The 23,091-nt window shown below is 50.7% G+C and overlaps 1 protein-coding gene across 1 annotated transcript; it reads right to left on the minus strand.

Annotated features, from left to right (window-relative positions):
• Positions 1 to 15,181: 15,181 nt before the first annotated feature.
• Positions 15,182 to 19,696, minus strand: Lypd3 (LY6/PLAUR domain containing 3). Its single transcript, XM_020172091.2, has 5 exons — positions 19,497 to 19,696; positions 18,798 to 18,929; positions 17,510 to 17,680; positions 16,995 to 17,156; positions 15,182 to 16,146 (listed from the first exon to the last, which is right to left on the minus strand). The coding sequence occupies exons 1-5, from the start codon at positions 19,579 to 19,581 to the stop codon at positions 15,641 to 15,643; spliced, it is 1,056 nt and encodes a 351-aa protein (XP_020027680.2). The 5' UTR covers positions 19,582 to 19,696; the 3' UTR covers positions 15,182 to 15,640.
• Positions 19,697 to 23,091: the final 3,395 nt, after the last annotated feature.

The raw sequence follows: 23,091 nt of genomic DNA on the forward strand, positions 1-23,091 counted from the left end.
CCGTGGTCTCCAGGGACTGGACTTGTGGCACTCGGGATGGAACCCAGAGCTTGCACCTGTGAGGCGAGCGCTCTGCCCCTGAGGTACAGCCCCGCCGAGGTCCCTGGTCAACCAAAGCCCTGCTGCTTGGACGGGCAGAGGACATGGGGCATCACACACATTAGCTCTAAAATACTTGTCACCTCTGCTCCTCCTCCATTGGTCACGGCTGGTCACAGAGTCATGCATTTCCTTAAGGCATGGGAAACGGTGACCCTGCCTGTATCGAAAATGCAGGACAGGCTATTGGTGACAGGAGTGTGGCCATGAATGTGGAAGCAAGGAGCAAGCAACAGGGCTCAGGTGGTAGGAAAAGAAAAAAAAAAACAGATTTTTTTTGTCTGTTTCTTTTCCGACTATGTATCCCAGACTGGCCTCAAACTCATGATCTCCCCGCCTCAGCCTTCCACGTGCTGGGATTACAGGTGTGTGTCACCATGCCTGGCTTGGACATGAACGGACGTGAGGAAAAACACTCAGGAATCATGCAGAATTCCCTTCAGAGAATTGGTGCGGATATGCAACGCACATTCACGGCTTGACATGTCTTCCCGACATCCCTCTGAGGAAGAGCCTAGTACTGCTTCCACTTTACAGAAGAGGAAACTGAGGCACAGACAGATGCCAGGGCTTACCCAAAGCCACAGACTCTTGGAGGAGCAGGGATTGTACCTGGGCGATCAGCTCCCGGGGGAGACGAGAGACAGGGCTGGCGTCAGTCACCTTTCCCTCTTGGTGACAAAGTACCTGAGCGATGAAGAGGGGGAGGGCCTACTGTGCCTCGTGGTTTGAGGCTTGGGTCACTTGGCTCCATTGATCCTGGGTCGGTGGTGAGGCTGCAAGTCACGCGGGGGAGAGGGGTCACATCATGGCCGACAGGAGGCAGAGAGCAAGAGAAAGAGCAGGGGCTGGGGACGCCCTGAGGGACCCAGTGCCTTCCCCTGGTCCCCACACCCGAAAATCCCGACTCCCTCCAGATCATGACGCATCGATGGACTCATCCGTGACTGAGGTCAGAGGTCTGAGTTTTGGGGCTCACATCATCCGTACGGGATCCTACGTGGACTTGGCCAGCAAGAGCCTTTGGGGGTCCACTTCCACCCCCCACCAGAGGTCTCGGTGGAAAGAGAATGTTCTTATTATTTTCTTTCTCTTTTTTGTTTTTTTTGCGGTACTGGGGTTTTGAACTCAGGGCCTACACCTTGAGCCACTCCACCAGCCCTTTTTTGTGAAGGGTTTTTTTGAGATAGGGTCTCCTGAACTATTTGCCTGGGGCTGGCTTTGATCCACCATCCTCCTGATCTCTGCCTCCTGAGTAGCTGGGATTACAGGTGTGAGCCACCGGTGTCCAGTTTATTCTTGATTTTTGAGACTACAGAAGGGAATTCCACAGTAGCTTCCATGAGATGGGGACAAAGCTTGCCTTCTTAGCCAGGCACCAGAGCTCACACCCGTAAGCCCAGCTACTTGAGAGGCTGAGATTGGAAGGATCACAGTTGGAGGCCAGACAGGGCAAATAATTCAGGAGACCCCATCTCAAAACAACCAGAGCGAAATGGACCGTGTGTGGCTCAAGCGGTACAGCGCCTGCTTTGTGAGCTCAGAGAACGGTGGCCTCAGACACTGGCTGAGGCAGAAAATTGAAGTGAGCCCCAGGTGTCATCCCAGACCAGGAGGGGAGGGGACAGGAGGCCCCTCTGACAGCACCTGAGTCCCGCGGCAAGGGACCCCACCTTTCCAAATGGGGAACTGAGTCCACAGAAGACGCGTGACAGGTCCAAGCCCACACAGGAAGGATGGGAAGCCGCCCCCCAGCCCCTCCACGCGCCAGCCTCACTTCCGGAGGAGACGGATGCTTGACGCCGCAGGCCGCGTGCAATCCTGCCCCAGAGTTTTGAGGTTGTCATTATTTGTATTTTTGGTTTTTTGGTGGGACTGGGATTTGAACTCAGGGTCTCACGCTTGCAAAACAGGCGCTCCACCGCTTCAGCCACTTCTGCATCTTACCTTTTAAGGCAGCGTATCTTCAAGATCATCTCAGATTAACATGAAATATGCCTTGGTTCTTACTTTTTTATTTGCAAAACTGGAACTTGAACCTAGGGCCTTATGCAGGCGAGGCAAGCATTCTACCACTGAGCTGCACCACCAGGCCCTTTTTCATCTTTTATTTTGAGACAGAGTCTTGCTAAGTAACCCAGGCTGGCCTTGTATTTGTGATTCTCCTGCCTCCGCCTCCCAGCTAGCTGGGATTACAGGTGTGCCCCATCATACCCAGTCATCTTGTTTTTATTTACCTTATTCCTAGGTTCTTTGGGAGGGGTATGTTTTGGTTTTGTTTTGCTACTTAGACATTGAAATAATTTTTGTAACTATTAACAGTTACAAAATTAATAATATCCTTGAGCAGAACTCACCCCAGCCTTATGAGTCAGTCAATGCCGGTAAGGCAAATCTCCGGGAGACAAATGGGCGTGCGGCCGGGCTGAGTGGCGCACGGCTGTAATCCTGGCTACTCCAGAGACAGAGGTTAAGAAAGTGAGAGAGAGCCCACTTAAAAAAAAAAAAAAAGGAGGACTCGGGGAGAGGCTCAAGAGGCAGCGCGCCTGCCTCGCAAGCACGAGGTCCGGAGTTCAAACTCAGAGTCGCCCAAGGGAGCAATCGGCGCATTTGTCATTTTGAGTGACATTTCCGAACCGCACTCACGTCCCCACACCTGCTCTGCAGCTGCTGGTGACTCACCCAGCAGAAGGGCCTTTTGCTCTCTGCGGGTTTTTAACGTTTTGGGGGAAAGGCATTTACGTCGTCTCGTGTAATTAGAATTAAATACGCCCTCCATTAAAAACGGGAAGAAGAAGAAGAGAAACCAGCAAGGCGGGTTTTCACAGATCCACCCTGTCCCTTGTCACACCCGCCTGTCCCCAGCAATCCCTGCCCGAAGGTGACCTGTTTCTCACAGCCCAGCGTGGGGACAAGGGAGAACCCCATGTGGCTTTCAGGCTTTGACTCCCCCTCTCCCGCTCTTTCTCCTTCCTCGGCTTCTGTTTTGCCGAGCGACATCATGAAGACGGGTTCAAGTTATGTCCTGTCTAATATCTGCAGTCAAACACTGGCTCTGTGTGTGTGTGGTACTGGGACTTGAACTCACAGCCTTCGCCTTGAGCCACTCCACCAGCCCCATTTTTGTGATGAGTTTTTTTGAGACAGGATCTCGAGAACTATTTGCCCAGGGCTGGCCTTGATCCACAATCCTCCTGAGTGACTGGGATTACAGGTGTGAGCCACCATACCTGGCTGAACCTGGCATTTTTAACATCAAGCATGGATAAACGCTTAGGAGCAGAATCCAGAAGAACCAAACAATAGTCTGTTTTATTTTTAACACATTAAGCTTTTTTGTCTTCCCGTCCTGCACAAAACAGGTGGGTGGAATTGAGTTCCAGAATAGGGTGTCAGAGTGCACATGGGGTAAGAAGGATGCACGCCTCACAGACTAGGAGTGTGGGCAGTGAAAGCCACCAGAGATCAGTCACTTTCGGGAGCATCCATCAAATAAATAAATCCAGTCCTCCCTCCCTTCCCACGAGTTCTGCATCTGAGAATGTGACCAAAATTGGATGGAAAAACGCACTGTACTGAATGCGAATAGACTTTTCCAGGTTATTATTTCCTAAACAACATAGCATAGCAAGTATTTTTGTAGCACTAGGTATGCTAAGTAGTCTAGAGATGCAGTCAGGTGTGGTGGTGCACACCTGTAATCCCAGCTACTCAGGAGGTGGAGATAAGAGAATCTCTGTCCGAGGCCAGCCAGGGCAAAGTTAGCTCAAGATCTTATCTGAAAAAGAAACTAAAATAAAAGGCTGGTGGCTCAAGCAGTAGAGCACCTGCCTAGCCATCCCAAGGCCCTGAGTTCAAACCCCACTACTGAGGAAAAAAAGATAATATCAACTATGGTTTACAAGGTGTTAGTATGACGCAGGAAAATAAGTCCCAAGACAGAGGGTAAAGAAACGAACCGCAAAAAAACCACAGGTGGCAATTCACTAGACTGACTTCTTTTTTCTTTTTTGGAAGCACTGGGGTTTGAACTCAGGGTCTCACACTTGCTAGGAGGACACTACCACTTGAGCCACTCCAAAGGCCCTGTTCTGTGTGGGGTTTTTTTTTTTGTTTGTTTGTTTGTTTTTTTTGAGGTAGGGTCTCTTGAACTATTTGCCCAGAGCTGGCCTTGATCCTCAATCCTCCTGATCTCTGCTTCCTGAGTAGCTGGGATTACAGGCGTGAGCCACTAGTACCTGGGTTAGACTGATTTTTTTTTTCAGTACTGGGGTTTGAACTCAGGGCCCACACCTTGGACCATTCTGCCAGCCCTTTTTGTGATTTTTTTTTCAAGATAGGGTCTCAGCCAGGAACTAGAGAAAAGTTTAGATCAAAAAGAATTAACCTAGAAGGTAACACACATGCACAGGAAATTAATGTGAGTCAACTCCCTGTATAGCTATCCTTATCTCAACCAGCAAAAACCCTTGTTCCTTCCTATTATTGCTTATACTCTCTCTTCAACAAAATTAGAAATAAGGGCAAAATAGTTTCTGCCGGGTATTGAGGGGGTCGGGGGGAGAGGGAGGGGGTGGAGTGGGTGGTAAGGGAGGGGGTGGGGGCAGGGGGGAGAAATGACCCAAGCCTTGTATGAATAATAAAACAATAAAAAAACAGGTAGGGTCTCAGGAACTATTTGCCCTGGGGTTGGCTTTGAACTGCAATCCTTGTTTTGTCTTTGCCCAGTCTCTTCACACGCACATCAGCCTGAGAAGAGCTGCATCACGCCCTAGGCACGGCTCGAAGCACTTCACAGACACCTTCGTCCTCACACAATCTCACGAGGCTGATCCTACTCATTCCCGTCTCAAAGTGGACAAAACCAACACCTGGAAAGGTTTAGCAATATGCCCAAGGTCGCGCAGCTAGGAAAAGGTGGGGCTGGCTCAGGACCTGATCGCATAGCACCATGCAAAAGGAAGAAGACTATTATTCCCCCATTTAACAGATCAGGAAACTGAGGCTCAGGAAAAACACACGGCCAGCCCATGGGCACGCAGATGTTGAAAAGCACAGAGTAGCCGGGCATGGTGGTGCATGCCTGTAACCCCAGCGCTCAGGAGGTGGAGGCAGGAGGAAGCTGAGCAGGAGGCCAGCACAGTGGGACTCTGTCTCAAAAACAAAGGAAGGGAAGGAGGGAGGGAGATGGAGGGAGGGAGGGAGGATTCTCAGCAGGAACCTGGGGACCTTATGCCACATGACATAAGCCAGGCACAGAGGGACCAGCGTCGTGTGATCGCTGTCATGCGTGGATTCAAAAGGCCGGTCTTGTTGAACTAGAGGGGACAGCGTGGTGCCAGGCGCTAGCACGGCCAGCCTGGGCTAGGGACCTGTGGGAGGACGTGACACAATGCATATGCTAATTAGCTACATTTAGTCATTCTGAGTTCAAAATTATGTCGTGTGCCACAAATGAGACTTTTTCTGTAAATTCAATCATAACAAATGACCTATAAAAAAGAGGAAGAGAAAGAAAAGGGGGTGGGGGAGAGAGAGAGAGAGAGAGAAAGAGAGAGAGATCATATCAGTCCACACATCCCTGACCTGGGTTGGTCCTGACACCTGATAGTTAACTGGAAGCACTGGGGTTTGAACTCAGGGCCTGTGCTTGCTAGGCAGGTAAGCCACGCCCCCAGCCCTTTTTGCTTTTAGTTCTTTCTATGACAGGGTCTTGAGTTTTTGCTCTGGCCGGCATGGACGGAGATCTTCCTATTTATGCCTCTCCCATAGCTGGAAAGACAGGCAGTGTCACCACGCCCAACTATTGATTGAGATGGGGTGTCTTCAACTTTTTGCCCTCTGATCTCTGCTTCCCAAGTAGCTAGGATTATAGGCGTGAGCCACTGGTGCCTGCCATCTTTTTTTCTTTCGACGTGCTGAGGCCCAAGCCCAGGGCCTCACATTCCCTGCCACTAAGCTACATCCCTAGCCCTTGGTTTTCTTGAGACCACGGGTCACTATGCAGCCCAGGCTGGCCTTTAATTTGCAATCCTGCCTCAGCCTCCTGAGTGCTGGGATTACAGGCATGCACCACCACACCTAGCCTATGACTTCCCTGTCCTAAAGCAAGCCCAGGAGAGACACCGATCCAGCATAACACTGCCTGTGCCCACTGGGAAGTTTATCTTGACCTTCACTGGGGTGATTAGGATGACAGCCAACTGACAACCGAATCCATGCTAACGATGGGTCTGAGGTGGACAGAGACTAAAGAAGACAGGATTGGGGGCGTGGCTCAAGTTAGAGCCCCTTCCTAAGCAAGCACAGGGTCCTGAGTTCAAATCCCAGTACCACCAAAAGTAAAAAGACTAAAGAGAAGAGGAAAGGGAGAAAATGTCAGTGGACCAAGCTTTTCCCCAGGCTGCTGTCTGACCAGGCTCCTAGGCACCCCGCCATCTTCACCTTTTCCACGAGTCTGCAGCAGAATCATGGAACTTTCTGTCTGCACCATCCATCCATGGGGCCGTCATGGCCGTGAATGGCTACCTAGCAAGTGAAACAGAGAAACTGACTTCTAAGTTGTAGTTACTTTCAATGAACGTGAACTTGTGTGTGTGGCCACATGGGCTTTTCTCACTGAATGTGACCCATAGATTAGGGCAGGGCCTTCCCCATTTGTGTTCCCCAATATTGCAAGTAAACTAATTATTTTGGGGGGGCGGGCTCTAGGGTCAGTAGGCCTGGGTTCGAATCCCAGCTCTGGGAAACCTTGAAGAAGTTCTTTGTGATTTGTTTAACCTCAGTGTTTCCCTCTGTAAAATGGGGCCTGTTAGACTTTCCATCCCTGTGACAGAGTACCCGTCATAAAAAGGAAAGAGAGACAGAGACCGAGAGAGCCAGAGCCAGAGAGAGGAGTTATGGGGCTGGGGGGAAGGGAGGGACCAGAGGCCAGTTATGACCTTCAAAGGCTCACCCACACCAGTGACCTACTTCCCCCAGCCAGGCCCCACCTCTCAGAGCTTCTAGAACTCCCAAAAAATGCCACCACCTGAGGACCAAGCCAGCAAAAGATCCTACAAGGAACATTTCACATTCAAACCATCACACAGAGCATCCTGAGAGAGTCTTGCTTGCAAAATGTTCTTTAAAAATCACTGAATCAGCGGGGCACCAGTGGCTCACATCTGTAATCCTAGCTACTTGGGAGGCTGGAATTGGGAGGATTGAGGTTGGAGGCCAGCCTGAGCAAATAGTTCACGAGACCCCATCTCTAAAGTAACCAGAGTAAAATGAACTGGAGGTGTGGCTCAGGAAGTAGGGTGCCTGCTTTGTGAGAGCAAAGCCCTGAGTTCAAACCCCAGTCCCACCAAATAAAAATCACGGACACTAAACAAGGGCAAAGGAATGTTTATTGCCTGATCTTTTCATCTTGACTCTAGTTGTGAACATTTTTGTGACAAATATTGGAAAGTAAAGTGTAAATACCGTTTTTACAAGAGTGCTCTGAGCGTCAAGATGAAGACACTGTGCCTACATGGTACCCGGCAGGTACAATCAATGGATGCTTTAAAAAATTGAGTAAGAACCAGGTGCTGGTGCTCACGCCTGTAATCCTAGCTACTCAGGAGGCAGAGATCAGGAGGATGGAGGTTTGAGGCCAGCCTGGGCAAATAGTTTGTGACACCCTACCTCGAAAGGATCCATCACAAAAAGAACTGGTGGAGTGGCTCAAGGTGAAGGTTCTGAGTTCAAACCCCAGTACCACAAAATAACAAAAATCATAGGACATGTCTCGAGGTGAGGAATTTAATGTCAAGTATAAATGATGTCATTTGTGGACTTTAATTGAGATTTTGTCGATTGCTTTGCTAACATCTACTGTGGCCAAAGATCCTAGATGTCACTGGACAAGGTCTCTGTCACTCTGTGTGCTTCAAGACATTGAGAATTTTTTTTTAATTTTGAGATATAATATCCTAGTTTTATTTATTTATATTCTTATTTATTTATTGGTGATACTGGGGTTTAAACTCAGGACTTTGAGCTTGCAAAGCAGGCTTTCTACATCTTGAGCCTCACCTCCAGTCCATTTTGCTCTGGTTATTTTGGAGATGGGGTCTTGCAAACTATTTGCCTGGACTGGCCTTGAACTTCGATCCTCCTGATCTCAGCCTCCCAAGTAGCTGGGATTACAGGCATGAGCCACTAGCACCCGGCTTCTGGTTTTATTTTTTTGATTTTACCTTTTGGCAGTACGGGGATTTGAACTCGGGCCTTGCACTTGCCTAGGCAGCTGTCCTCGGATGTGACTCACGCCCCCAGCACCACGTCTTACTTTCAGAGTGGAAATCAGTTATTCTGAGGCTCCACGATTGCATTCTGGTTCTGTGTGTTTGGCCAAGTACCAGGTTGTGATGCCGCCCGTCACCTGTCAGGAGCCACGCGACCGTGACTTCTATGTGTCCCGTGACTGTTTTGTTAGCTTTGATCACTTGGTCCGAGTTCATGTCACCATTTCCATCTGTGGAACTAATGAGTATCTTGTGGAGAGGTAATTTGAGACTGCAGGCATGTCCTGTCACTCCTCAAGTTTGCACTTACTGGTTTTATCATGTGTTAGTGACTCAATCAGTGATGTCGAGAGAGGGCTGCCACTGAGGTTCTGAGTCCAGCAGCACTTCTACTTTCATTAGCGCACTTTGACAGCCAGGAAGAACTTTCTCAGCTGGATGTCGTGACTCACGCCTGTAATCCCAGCTACTCGGGAGGCTGATATTGGGAAGATCGTGGTTTGAGGCCAGTCCAGGCAAATAGTTCTCAAAATCCCTATCTCCAAAATAACCAGAGCAAAATGGACTGGAGGTGTGCCTGCTTTGCAAGTATGAAGACCTGAGTTCAAACCCCAGTCCCACCCAAAAAAAAAAAAATGTATTAAGCAGGGCTGGAAGAGTGACTCAAGTGATAGAGCAGCTGCCTAGCAAGCCCTGTGTCCAACCTCCAGTGCTGAAAGAAAAAACAAGGTGCCCTGAACAAATGGATGACTGTCAGATCGCTCAGACCCTAAACTCTCTCCTTTCCAACTTGAAATTCCACTCCACCATTCTCGCCATGCTTGTACTGCACACTCAACTTCCCGGTTGTGTCCCTCTCAAGAGGCAACCAGAAAATATCCACCGTGTACCCACTCAGGGACTGTCCCGTAAGTGACCAAAGATGAAGAAAAGTCATGCGACCCTACTGCAGTCATGATTTTAAATGGATTAAATTCCTGATCGCCAGTGGGCCTTACTTCTGCCTGGGACTCCATCAGCCTTGACTTCAGAGTCCTGGCGCTGTCCTGTTTCACACCTTCTCAAGTCCCCTAACGCCCTCCTGGCTCCCCTTTGGAAAGGGGCAGGGGATGGGCAGGAAGCCCATCTGGGCACATGGAGAGAACTGGGTTCTTCTTTCTTTTTCCTTGCTTCCTTCCTTCCTTCCTCCCTCCCCCCCTCCTTCCCTGTTCCTCCCTCCCCCCTCCTTCCCTCTTCCTCCCTCCCTCCCTCCCCCCCTCCTTCCCTCTTCCTCCCTCCCTCCCTCCTTCCCTCTTCCTCCCTCCCTCCCTCCTTCCCTCTTCCTCCCTCCCCCCCTCCTTCCCTCTTCCTCCCCCCCTCCCTTTCTTTTTTGTGGTGCTCAGATCTTAAAAGCAGGTGCTCTACCTCTTGTACCACATCTCCAGTCCATTTCACTCTGGTTATTTTGGAGATGGGGTCCCGCAAACTATTTCCCTGGGCTAGCCTTGGACCTCGATCCTCCCAACCTCAGCTTCCTAGGTAGCTAAGAACCAGTGCCCTGCTCAGCACATCCTTATGCTTTTCCCTGTATGACAGCCACCTCAGTGAAGAAACCGGCTACGGGGCGACCATGACAACGGGATTCACCACTGCCAGCTGCTTACGCGCTCTTGGTGGAGCTTAGGCCCAGGGGATGCCCTAGCGACACCTCTTAGAGGAGGTCATTAGGCCACTGGGAAACTGAGCATGGGTGCAGCTCTTCCTCATGGGAGAAGTGATGGAGGAATGTCACACTCCCACTGTCCCCGCTGCCCAGGGTGTGAGCAGTGCAAACCAAGGAGCTCTCTCTCTCTCTCTCTTTTTTTTAAGGGATAAATGCCATGTCACTTTATTTTTTTTTAATTTTTATTTTATTCATATGTGCATACAATGTTGGGTCATTTCTCCCCCCTTTCCCCGCCCCCTCCCTCTCCCCCCACCCCCTCAATACCCAGCAGAAACTATTTTGCCCTTATCTCTAATTTTGTTGAAGAGAGAGTATAAGCAATAATAGGAAGGAACAAGGGGTTTTGCTGGTTGAGATTAGGATAGCTATACAGGGCATTGACTCACATTGATTTCCTGTGCGTGGGTGTTACCTTCTAGGTTAATTCTTTTTGATCTAACCTTTTCTCTAGTTCCTGGTCCCCAAAGTATTGCCTTAGTTTCTCTGCATTGAGGAGCTCTCTCTCTTGAGTTGCTGTCACACCATCATGCTCATTGTGCCTCTCTCTAATCTTGTCTTTCCTCTCTCTAATCTCATCTCCCTTGGTGATTCACTAAGAAAACGAAGATATGAGAAGACTGCCTCCTGAGAAGAGCCCCCCACAGAAGAAGAAAACCCCACAACCCCTTCACAGCTCATCTGGTCAGACGCGTTCTCTTCCGCTGCTGTGGCAAAGTATTTTTATCTTTATTGCTTTTTTCTCTCTCTCTCTCTTTTTTTTTTTTTTTGGCAGTACTTGGGTTTGAACTCAGGGCCTCAACTTGCTAGGCAGGTGCTCTCCCACTTGAGCCTCTCTGCCAGTCCTCAATAGTCCATTGAGGAATAATTGACGTGCAGTAAACTACACACACTGCAACCCCAACCATCCTCCAGTGGCCCCTGAGAGGTGGTCCCAGGACATGCGGCTCACCCTGTCAATGCCACATTCTGCAGCTGCTCAAATCTATGAAATTAGGCAGCTTCGTGTTTGCACATATGAATAAGGGCCAGTATACTTGGAAGCACCTTAGACAAGGCGTAATGCCTAACACAAGGAAATCGTTGTTGAGGGAATAATAACAAGAAAAAGTCTGTATGTGTTTAGTGCAAGTGCACTATGTTTATTGGTGGGACTGAGATTTGAATTCAGGGCTTTTCATTCACAAAACAGGCACTCTACCTCTTGAGCCACACCTCCAGTCGATTTTGCTCTGGTTGTATTGAAGATGGGGTCTCAAGAACTATTCGTCCACACTGGCCTTGAACTGTGATCCTCCCATTCTCAGCCTCCCAAGTAGCCAGGATTATAGGTGTGAGTCACCTTGCCCAGGCAGACACATTGTTTTTTTAGTGATACTGAGGCTTGAACTCAGGGCCTACACCTTGAGCCACTCCACCAGACCTTTTTGTGAAGGGTTTTATTGAGATAAGTTCTCTCGAACTATTTGCCCAGGCTGACTGTGAACCGAAATCCTCCTGATCTCTGCCTCCTGATTAGCTGGGATTACAGGCGTGGTCACTGGCACGTGGCAGATTTTATTTATTTTTTGATGGTATTGGGGTTTGAGCACCCAGCAAGATTTAGTTTCTCTGCGTTGAGAATATATAGATAAATGTGTCTATTGTTTATATATACATACATAACTCTCTCTTTCTCTCTCTCTCTCTCTCTCTCCATATATATATATATCTTTTGTCACCTGATCGCACAGCAATCCTCTCTGAACCTGGATTCTGCCTTGTGTCTGCACCGTGGGTGGAACTGAGTCATCTGCCCCCACTATGAAAGGATGCGGTGAAGTCCTAACTCCCCATGACTGTGCCCTTATTTGGAAGTAGTGTCTTTGCAGAGCTCATTAAGTTAAGATGAGGTTATTGGGTGGCCCTTATCTATCAGGACTGGGGTTTTCTTGTAAGAGGGAAACCTGGACACAGACACACAGAGAAAGGTCACAAAGATGGAAAGAGAGGGCTGGCCACAGGGGTGCACGCCTGTCATCCCAGCTACAAGGGAGGCATAAGTAAGAGGATCACAGTCTGAGGCTGGCCCTGAGCAAAACCATGAGACCCCCATCTGAACAATAACTAAAGCAAAAAGGGCTGGAGGTGTGGTTCAAGTGATAGAGCACCTGCCTAGCAAATGCAAAGCCCTAAGTTCAAGCCCCAGTCCTGTCAAAAAATAAATTAAGATGGACTCAGAAAAACAGCAAAAAGAAAATAAAAATGAAAAAAAAATTAAAAAATAAAGATGGAAGCAGGGTGCCAGTGGTTCACGCCTGTAATCCTAGCTATTCAGGAGGCAGAGATCAGAAGGATCTCAGTTTGAAGCCAGCCTGGGCAAATAGTTCCACAAAACCCCATCCAAAACAAACCCATCACAAGAAAGGACTGGTGGAGTGGCTCAGGATGAAGACCCTGAGTTCAAACCGCAGTACTGTCAAAAAATAAATAAATAAAGGTGGAATCAGAGATTGGAGTGAGGTTCGTACAAGCCAAGGGTCGCCTGGGGCTACCAGAAGCCGGACGTGTGTGCGTGAGTTGAGTGTGTGGTGTTGAGGATGCACCCGGCACCTGGGGGTATTTTGAACTTTGAAACGTCCCCCCAAATAAGTGAAAAAGCCCAATGAAGAGAGGTGATGAAATAAGGACTTCCAGCCTCACCCATCTCAGAAACTTAGCATTCTTGCCCTGCAGAGGTGACAAACCAGCACACAGCTCAGCGTGACCAAGCCTGCAGTGCGGACCCGTATGACATGCTGTGTCAATGCAAACCGTGCGGGGACAACGTCCAACAGGCCAGGAAGGCTTTGTTAAGAGAATTGCGACACCGGGTGAACCAGACTCGGGCTGAACACCGGACACGGATCTTGTTTGTTTGGTGGCACTGGGGTTTGAACTCAAGACCTCATGCTTGCCAGGCAGGCGCTGCACTGCTTGAGCCACTCCACCAGCTCTTTTTGCTGTGGTTATTTTTCAAACAGGGTCTTGAGATTTTTCCCAGGCCATCCAGACGGTCTTTGTGGTTTTTTATAGGAGGACTCCCCCATCGCAGCAGGCCTGGGGGAGTGGAGGCTTTTTTGTCTGTTTGTTGTTTTGTTTTCTTAAGCTGACCTAAGAGATTGTAGGTCACATGTTTGCTCATTGACTTTAGCCAAAGGAAAAAGAATGTCCTTGTGTCCTCATGACAAAGAGGTAGCAGCAAGGTACCTACCACAGGTGGGTCTCTCACCCCAGGGGAAGCCCAGAGACATAAGCGCTCTCTCTGCTTTGACGTTCACGTTTCAAATAGGCCCTTGAGAAAGACATGTGTGTGGTTGTAAACTGGCAACAAACTTGACTTTGACATACATCTCAAACTGGCAGAGAAAGAATTTTCGACGTTATTTAAAATAAATGCTCTAGGCTGGGTATGGTGGTGAATAGCTGTAATCCCAGCACTTGAGAGGCTGAGGCAGGAGGTTTCCAGTTCAAAACAAGCCTGGACTACATAAGGAGACCATGTCTTAAAAAAAAAAAAAAAAGCAAAAACCAACAAAATAAGCAAATGAAAAATGAGGTTACTGTTCTGAGAATGGGAACAAGGGGCCTCTGTGTTCAAGCCATCTGAATTCTCCAGCTCAGCGTCAGAGGGAGGTCAGGAACCCAGCCAAAGGAAGAACCTTATTTAAATTTTCCTCAAGTTGATGCAAGTGTCAAGGTTAAGGCCACCAGGTAGTGTGCCTGGGTTCAAATCCAGCCTCCACTGCTTATTAGCTGGGCGTCCTGGGGTAAATGTCTCAACCTCTCTGGGCCTAATTTCTTTATCATCTACAACTCAGATGATTAATACCTCATAGGTTATCAGAACAGATTAAATACATTAATCTGAGCATAGCACTTAAAATACTTAAGAAATGTATTATTTAGTGGGGATCCTTTACTTCAGCATCCTGAGCCTCAGTTTCTCCTCTTTCACCTGTAGAATATTAAGCGAAATGATGGCTATAAACGCATCCAACAAATGGGCACCAGTGGCTCACGTCTGTAATCCTAGCTACTCAGGAGGCAGAGATCAGGAGAATCGTGGTTCGAAGCCAGCCTGGACAAATAGGTCTCGAGACCCTATCTTGAAAAACCCTTTACAAAAAGGGCTGGTGGAGTGGCTCAAGGTGCAGGCACTGAGTTCCTCCAGTACCGCCAAAAAAAAAAAAAAAAGAACCCGTAACACAGTCCTGGCATCTGGCCAAACCGTGTTTAATTACTGACATTTCTGTAACCACGGGTTACTGGCGTTACCACGTTACCTACGGCACTGTGTTAAGTACTGATAGCTTGTGCTCTTACTCTGTCTTGCTCCTATAATCTTTATTACTTAATTGATTTATTAATTTGGGGATTTTTTTTTGAAACAAGGTCTCACTATGTAGCCCAGGCTGGCTTTGAACTCAGGATCCTCCTGCCTCAGCCTCCAGAGTGCTGGGATTACACAATGTACCACCGCACCTGGCGACGGTAATCTTTACTTAGTGTTGTTTTGTAGTTATTGGCGCATGCCACTCCGCAGGATTTATAGCAATATTACCAGTATCTCACTGCTCCCCACATCTCGTCCCCCAGAGCATCAAGCAGTCCCAACACTCATTCCCAAACCCGGCTTGCTGCCCTCTGGGGCCTGGTTTCACCTGCTTGAGCGGCTCGGGCCCCAACTTCTCAACACTGACCCCGGGGGATGCAGTGGGAGAGCCCGCTGAATGATTCCTCATAAACCAATGGGTGGCGAGGAGGGCGTGGCCTGGGGAGGATGCATTTGACCCATTGGCCCAAGCTCTCCTAACCCAATTCCCACGCACCCCTCCATACTGCTTAATGGTTCCGCCCGATCCCCCCTCACCATTGGGATCATCACCCACTTGCTGGCTGGAGCCAGGAAATAAAAAGTGAACACAAACACCCACGACCAGCCCCGGGGCCTTCGCTGTAGATCTCAACCTCTGTATCTATGAAAGATTTTGGTATGCTCGGTCTAACTCAGCTGCAAAAGGTTCTGTCTCAAAAAAAAAAAAAATATATATATATAGTGAAAAATGAATGAGAGGGAAACGACTCATTTAAAGCTCTATACAAAGTAATTGAATCTTTATTGAAGTCTTTCTGTGCCAGAAACTGGCCACGTAGAGGCGCAAGGCACGGTCCCTGCCCTGAGGATGCTCAGTCTACTGTCTGAGGCAGAGAACAAAATTCCCACGGGACAGGGGGCGGGGCGAGCGCTCGGGGGCGGAGCCACCGTTCCCCGCCTCCCGGTCCCAGCCTGGGATAAAGGACTTGTCTCGCTCTGTCCTCGGGCACCAAAGCGGGGAGTAGTTGCTGGCTCAAAAAGCTAGGGCACCCCAGTCAGCATTTATATACAACAGTCCTTTCCCAAAGCCACAAACCAGTGCAGCCAAAGCTGGGGATACTGGGGGGACATCAGAAGGATGGGGGCTGGGCCAGCCCAGTCCAGTGGTGGGAAGACTTGGTACCAAAGCCAGGGAAGTGGGGTGAGAGGGACGTTTCCAGGTGGTCAAGCTCATAGTAGGTGACCAGCAGCCAGAGTCAACAGAAGAGCTGCCAGTCCAGCCCCGGCAGCTGCTGAGCCTTTATTAGAGGGGTTCTGGACCCCACCTTTCCCAGGGTACTGCCCCACGTTACTGCGGTCCTGGTGGCCAGCTGCACCGCCAGTCAACTTGGGCTCCTCTTCTGGGGAGACCTCAGGCTCTACTTCCTGGGGAGGAGTCTGGCTGGCTGGGGCTGGGTTGGGTTTGGTGGCAGAGGTGGGGGTAGTTGGGGCTGGGGTGGAAGTGGTGATAGAGGTGGTCCGGGACCGAGTGGTTGGGGCCACTGTGGTTGGAGCAGGCAGCAGGACAAGAGGCGGGATTCGAGGGGAGAAGTAGGTTTTGTTGCGGAGGTCGGAGTTACAGCGCGACCCCTGGCAGCAGGAACCACTGAGTGTGAACCCTGGGCCTGTCACCCCATCCCGGGTACAGGAATCATCCTGGACACAGCCTCGGACAGGCAAGGACACAGTCACATTAGCTGCAGAGGGAGATGCAGAAAGGTCAGTGGTTAGATGGACAGAGGTTGACACAGCCAGAATGAAACTTAAAGGCATCTGAGCTCAGACAAGAGTTCAGAACCCAAAAACAGGACAGAGGGCTCTGTACCCATTGCTCCAAAAATCTCAACGGTGGTCCCACCCTGTGAAACACTATCCCACTGTCTTTGGCCAGAGCGGACCGCACCTCCCATACACTGCTTTGCTAGGGAGAGAGTGTAGCCGGAAGTACAAGTTTGCCTTCCAACAAAAATCAGAACAAACTTCCCCTAAGACCCGCTCACCATTTCCCTCCCTCATCCCCCATGGGGCCTGCAAAATATAAAATTGGGGCTACATTTCCCATAGCACACCTGGCACAGGACGAGATTGGAGAACTACATCTCTAAAGGTGGGAAACCGAAGGCTGGTACCTGCCGGTCTCTCTCTCTCTCTCTCTCCCTCTCCCTCTCGTCTCTCTTCCACCTGGATCGATATGATCGGTATACTCCTGTACTGGGGATGGAACCCAGGGCCTTATACATGCTAGGAAAGCGCTCTACCACTGAGCTACATCCCCAACCCTAAACTACATCTCAATTTTCTGTGACCCCCCAGTTTTAAGGGCAGTGCCTTCCGCTGTACCGGACAGTTCTCATTCTAAACTTAGCAGCGCTCTATGGAGACGTATTTGCCTCCGATCTCTCTGGACAAAAGTCTCCTTAACTGCAAGCCACCTGGGTCATGGAGCTGCCTTTCTCATGAAGCTCTAGGACGTGACAAGGCCCTGGGCACAAGCACAGTCCGCGGGATGCCGTGTGTGTGTGTCCGGAGTCCGGGGGTCGCTCACCTGCCGTCAAGGTGACGTTGCCATCGAAGCAGCCCTTGTAGACGCGGTCACTTGCGTTGTAGCAGCTCACGACGGGCGGCGCTGTGCCGTGGCACTTCTCGTGGCTCAGCCCCACGCAGCTGTAGCACTCGGCGCCATTGGGCTCGTTCGCGCTCTCATTGCCTGCGAGGGAAGAGCGGAGGAAGAGCAGAGGGTCAAGAGGGCCGGGGACCGCAGGCCCCGCCCCTGGCTAATGGCCCCGCCCCCTGCATCCACCTTGCGGTGATGCTGCCCTCTCATTGCCTGCGAGGAAAGAGCGAAGGAGGAAAGAGGGCTGGGAATCCCCGCCCCTGGGGCGTGGCCATATCCCCTGCGGCCCCGCCCACTGCATCCACCTTGCAGTGATGCCTGCCCCTGCCTTGAAGCCTGACCTCACCGCAGCCCGAGCCAAAAACTCCCGCCACCACCTGGGCTCCGCCTGGACTTGCGGTGGCCCAGCTCCGACCCCACACGTGGCCCCGCCCCGCCCCACGGACCTGCGGGATTGAGCCCTCGCGAGGTGAGGTTGAGTTTGGCGTTGCACCGGTCCTGGGCGCACTGCTGCAGCTGGATGAAGGCCAGGAGCCCGTGAAGGTCCAGTCCGCGGTCATTCTTGCCGGGGAGTCCCGAACCGCAGCCCCGCACTGCCACTGAGAATTGCCCGTGGACTGCGGAGAGGGAGGCGTTGGGGATCAGAGGGGCAGGGCAGAATGGGCGTGGCATCGAGGGGCGTGGTCTGGAATGGGCGTGGCTTCAAATGAACAGTCCAGAGGATAGACGACCAGGGAGGGACAAGCAGGGAGCGGCTGGCCCGGGCCTCAAAAAGAGCAGATCAGAGTGGAGAGAGCGACAGGTGGAAGGGGGGCAGGGTCATAAAGGGCGGAGCCTTAAAAAGACGAGTCTGAGGGGGCAGACTAGTGACAAACACATGGCAGAATCAAAGTGGAATATGAATAATAAAATAAAAAGAAGAAAAAAAAAGAATCAAAGTGGAGCTAGGACAGGGCACGGACAAAGAGGGGCGGAGCCACAGAAAGCAATCAAGAAACCGACAAAAAAAAGCTCAGGATCAGAGGCAGGCGGTCAGGGGGCGTGGCCTCGGAAAAGGGGGCTTCTTAGCAGACTGAGTAGGGGCGGGATTCCGCAGAGACCTGAGCCTGGGGAACCCTCTTAGAGGATCTCCACGACCAGCAACCCCAACGGACAACGGAGTCTGGGTAGGTAGGGGAGGTTCCTGCAGGGACCGAAAGGGATCAGGAGGTCTCAGTGACGGGGCAGAGAGAGTAATAGGATGTTCCCTCGTTACACCCTGTTCTTCCAGCCCGGCCCACCCACCCAGGAGGCAACTCTCAGCCTCCCACCCCTCCAAGCCCCTAGAAGAACCCAAGAGGCTGTGCTGAAGGGTTCGAATCAGGCTGAAAGGGAGAGATGTGACCATGCCCGGTGCTAGTGGCTCACACTTGTAATCCTAGCTACTCAGGAGGCTGAGATCAGGAGGATTGAGGTTTGAGGCCAGCCCCCGCAAATAGTTCGAAAGACCCCCCCATCTCCAAAAAAAACCAGAGCAAAAAGGACTGGAGGTGTGGCTCAAGCGGTAGAACACCTGCTTTGCATGCGTGAACCCCTGAGTTCAAACCCCAGTACCACCAAGAAGAAGAAAGAAGAAGAGGAAAAAGAAGAATAGGAAGAAGAAAAGAGGAGAGAGAGAGAGAGAAGGACGAGTAGGAGAGGTCAGGCGGGCTTGAGGAGCCTGGGGTTATCCAGGGACCACTCAGTCGCACTCACTGGTCTCCACTGCCCCCACCGCCTCTGTGCAGACATCCACGCCGGGCGGGCACTTGACCGTCCTCATCTTGTGCGGAGAGCATCCATTATCCGCCCTTTGTACGCAGCTGTAACATTCCAGGGCCTGCGCTCCTAGGGGTGCGGGACCGAGTGGAACTGAGCGGTCCTTGTTAAAGCCTCTTTCCCCAAAGGAGAAACAGTCCTTCCCGCCCCTCTGTCCCAGGGATGAGACAATCAGGACTTCGGCTTTCAGGGCAGCACTAGGAGATATTGTTCCACAAATCTGGGGGCGTGGGATGCCAGGGACCCTTTTCCTTCGCGCTCCCCTCCCTATACCTGAGGTGGGAGCACCCTCCCCCTCCCGCTCTGTATGCCCAGGGGAGGTGGTCCCTACCACAGAGCCCCTCATCTCAGGATAGGGAGTATCTTCCCACAGTTCTCTGCTTGGGATGGGAGAACGTTTGTCCCCTCCCACAGTCCCCTCTGAGCAGGACAGCGGATGCTTCCCACGACCCCCACTGGTCAAGATAAGAGGATCCTGCCCGGAGTCCAAAAGCCTACCTTTCCTCAGGATGGAGGACTTTCCCCACTGAGCCTCTCTGTTCTTGGCGGGAGATCCTCCCCAGAGCCCTCTTTGCAGGGGTTTGGGGACCCTCCTTCCTCAGAGCCCCCACCCTCCCCTCCCGGCTGCAGACCCACCTTCACGAAGCAGTAGCGACAGCAGCAGCAGCCACACCGTGGTCCAGATCACCGCCCCGGCATCTGTTTTCCTGGCGGGGCCCATGGCTGCGTCCTGCTCTCTCCGCGTCCCCCCTGGGTGTGCCGCCTCCCAATCGGGGCCCTCTTACCTGAGCCTGGGATGAGTAACTTACCCCCGGGCAACCCTGGCCTTGCCCAACCAGGCCAAGTCAGCGTCCGCTGTGGGGCGGGCCCGCCTCGGTGCGTCACGCTCAGGGAGAGCGGCCCCAGCCCTGTGCAGCAGCCAAGCAAGGACAGGAAGAGAACTGATTCTCTGACAGTCCCCTGGACAACATCTGGGTGTACTTGGGGCGGAGGGAGGACCAGGACCCTAGAGAGGCAGTGGGCACTCAGAGGCTATGTAAAAAGCATGTTCTGTGTCCCCCACCTTGGTCTGCGTGATCCCAGAGAGCAAGGGCAGAACCAGTGCCTGTCCTCACAGAACTCCTAGTCTCACGGGGAGACAGATATGAATCAAATAATCACCAAACTGTTATTTTCAAGGAGACCAGGAAAATGGAGGGAGAAGTGTAGGGAGCTACCAGGAGGGATGGAGTCAAGAAGGATGTGGCAGGATGGGACAGCACCTTAGGAGAACACAGCTGGGAAGAGCCAGGGACCACTTCAACACAGAGGGGCACAGAGGGTCTGGAGTGCAGAGGGTCAGGAAGAGTTGATGAGAGGAGGGAAGACGAGCCAGGAAGCTATTTGTAGTTTTGAGAAAGGTGGCCCTACGCCAGCTGGGGACATGGCCACATTTTCTTTTCTTTCTTTTTCTTTTTTCTTTTAAAAAAGGTACTGAGCCACTCCACCAGCCCTTTTTTGTGATTTTTTTTTTTTTTTAAATAGGGTTTCCTGAACTGTTTGCCCGGGGTGGCTTTGAACTTTGATCCTCCTGATCTCTGCCCCCTGAGTAGCTAGGGTTACAGGTGTGAGGCACCAGCACCCAGCCAGATTTGCTTTTCAATAAGGGAAATAGTGGGAAATGTCTAGGAAGAAGGGGGATGGAGGGCTGGGGCTGGGGCTCAGTAGGGAGAGAAAGAGAGAGAGAAGAGAGATTGCTATGAACTATTTCAGGAAGAGACAAACCAAGCACATTGCCCCAAAGGAACAATAGGGAGAAGCCCCCCACTATCCCCATCCGGGGGAGGCCCCTGTGTATACAAATGTGAACAGAATCACTAAGGCAGCTTACATACCTCACAGGACAGGTGCTATTCTTCAATAGAAACAAGCGAAAATACTCATTCTGGCCTCTATGGAAAGGGGAGGGGAGGGGAGGGGAGGGGAGGGGAGGGGAGGCAAGGGGAGGGAAGGGAAGAAGGAGTGAGAGCAGGCCAGGACACTCTTGGGGGAGTGAGTTTTCCAGGTGAAAGAGAACAGCCTGCCAGGAGCTGCCTGGCACTCACCAAGAAGCCAGGCAGTTCTACTGCACGTAAATAATTTCACACCACACCAACTTAGGTCTTGTTGTGGTCGTGAACAACCCAGATGAAATCGAGACCACTCCACAACCATGTCTGATCATTATGCAAACCACAAAGTGACTAAGCCTCCTCATATCCTGTGACTTTCTTTTCTACGGTGATATGACCATGTTATAAGTAACCTTGCTTTGTTTCTCCTGCCTCATAAATAAGATTTATATAAATACCCAATCCTAGCATCACCCCCACTTTGTGACCATGATCAATGCACAACAAAGCTCCTCTTCCTTGTATTGTCCCACACAGGTATCCAAATCTTAAAAAAGTCCTTGCTAGCTGGGCCTGGCGGCTCATACCTATAATCCCAGCTACTTCAGAATAGGAGATCAGGAGTCAGTAAAAAGTTGACAAGTCCCCTATCTCAACAGTAAGCCAGGTGTGGTGGCATACACCTGTCGTCCCAGCTACAAGGGATGCTGTCTCCTCCCTGCAAAAAAATCCAAAGTATTTTAGGAGAAAGAACTGGCAGAGGTTTTCAATGGATTAAGCGGGAGGGAAGGTTGGGGACATAGCTCAGTGGTAGAGAGCTTGCCTGGAACCCTTGCGTGAGGCCCTGGGTTCCATACCCAGCAAAAAAAAAGAAAGGAAGGAAGGAAGGAGAGAGGGAGGTTGGTTGATGGGGAGACAGTGGGAGGTTTCCAAGAGCATTTTCAAATTGTTCTTTTTTTGGTGGACCGGGGCTTGAACTCAGGACTTTGCGCTTGCAAAGCAGGTGCTCTACCACTTGAGCCACACCTCCAGTCTATTTTACTCTGGTTATTTTGAAGATGGGGTCTGAAGAACTATTTGACCAGGCTGGCTTTGAACCACCATCCTCCTGATTCAGATCATTCTTGCTGTAACTGTATCAGGACAGTAATAATTACAAGAATAATGACACCAACAATAACGACAAGTGTCCAGTGCTTGCTATGGGCCAGAAGCTGTTCGGAACACACACTGCTCGCTCCACCCTCACCTTAAAGACTAAGAATGGCTGTTAGTTTTATTGACCTCCTGGTCAGTGCTTTTGACTCTTTCTTTTCATGTTTTAAAAAAATGTTTTGTTTTGTTTTTGTTTTGAGACAGAGTCTTCTATATAGCCCAGGCTGGCCACAAACTCCCAGTCCTCCTGCCTTCATCTCCCAAGTTCTGGGATTACAAGTGCGCACCACCCACTCCCGTCTGTGCTCAGCACTTTCTATGAATCCTCTCTGACCATCATGACAGCTCTGAAAGAGAGGACTGAGCCCTCTCAGTGAGAAGTGAGATTGGAGAGTGAGCTTGGGGAGGTTAAGGAGTGACAGAAGAGGGGCTTGAATCCAGGGCTGTCTCCAAAGGCCTTATGCTACTTGTTAGGGTCAGGGTCTGGTTTCAAACCTAAGATATGTTTTTGCAATGACCTTTCATTTTCCAGCCAGTCAAACTTGGGTCTGCCACTGATTTGTTGTGTGACCTTGGGCAAGTGGCTCCCATTCCTCAATGTCCAGAAACGATGGCAAAAAGCATATATTCAGCCTCTGGACACCATTTCACACCTTTTACACATGACAACCCTGTGAGCAGTTTAAAAGACAGCTCATTTAGGACCGGGGGTGCAGCTCACTGGTAGAGCACTTTGCCTAGCAAGTGCAAGGCCCTGGGCTCCATCCCTAGCACCACAAAATAAAATTTAAAAAAATGATAATAATGGATAGCCAGTTTACACACGGAAAAATGGAGGCAGAGAGAGGCTGAACAATTTGTCCAAGGTCACACAGCTAGGAAGTGTGGCTTGAGAAGCAATGTGGGATGGGTTTTCTGTGTACCAGGCATAAAACTCCAGCATCACTTTGCCTCTGTGAGCCTCAGTGTTTTCATCTGTAAAATGGAAATCTTTTCTTGTACTGGGGTCTCATGCTTACCAGGAAGGTGCTCTACCACTTGAGCCACTCCATCAGCCCTTTTTTGTGTTGGGATATTTTCAAGATAGGGTCTCAAGAACGAGTTCCCTGGGCTTGCTTCAAACCTCAATCCTCCTGATCTCTGCCTGAGGGGCTAGGATTACAGGCGTGAGCCACTGGTGCTTGGTAGCAATTTCTTCTTGAATT

The sequence above is a fragment of the Castor canadensis genome, chromosome 16 (assembly GCF_047511655.1).
Source record: "Castor canadensis chromosome 16, mCasCan1.hap1v2, whole genome shotgun sequence".
In the NCBI taxonomy this organism is placed as follows: Eukaryota; Metazoa; Chordata; class Mammalia; order Rodentia; family Castoridae; genus Castor; species Castor canadensis.

Coding starts and splice junctions, on each gene's coding strand:
- Lypd3 (XM_020172091.2), bottom strand. CDS start 19,581: ATGGGCCCCGCCAGGAAAACAGATGCCGGGGCGGTGATCTGGACCACG. Junction 18,930..19,496: donor GTCGCTACTGCTTCGTGAAG/GTGGGTCTGCAG, acceptor CCGCACCCCTAG/GAGCGCAGGCCCTGGAATGT. Junction 16,147..16,994: donor CAACGTCACCTTGACGGCAG/GTGAGCGACCCC, acceptor CTCCCTCTGCAG/CTAATGTGACTGTGTCCTTG.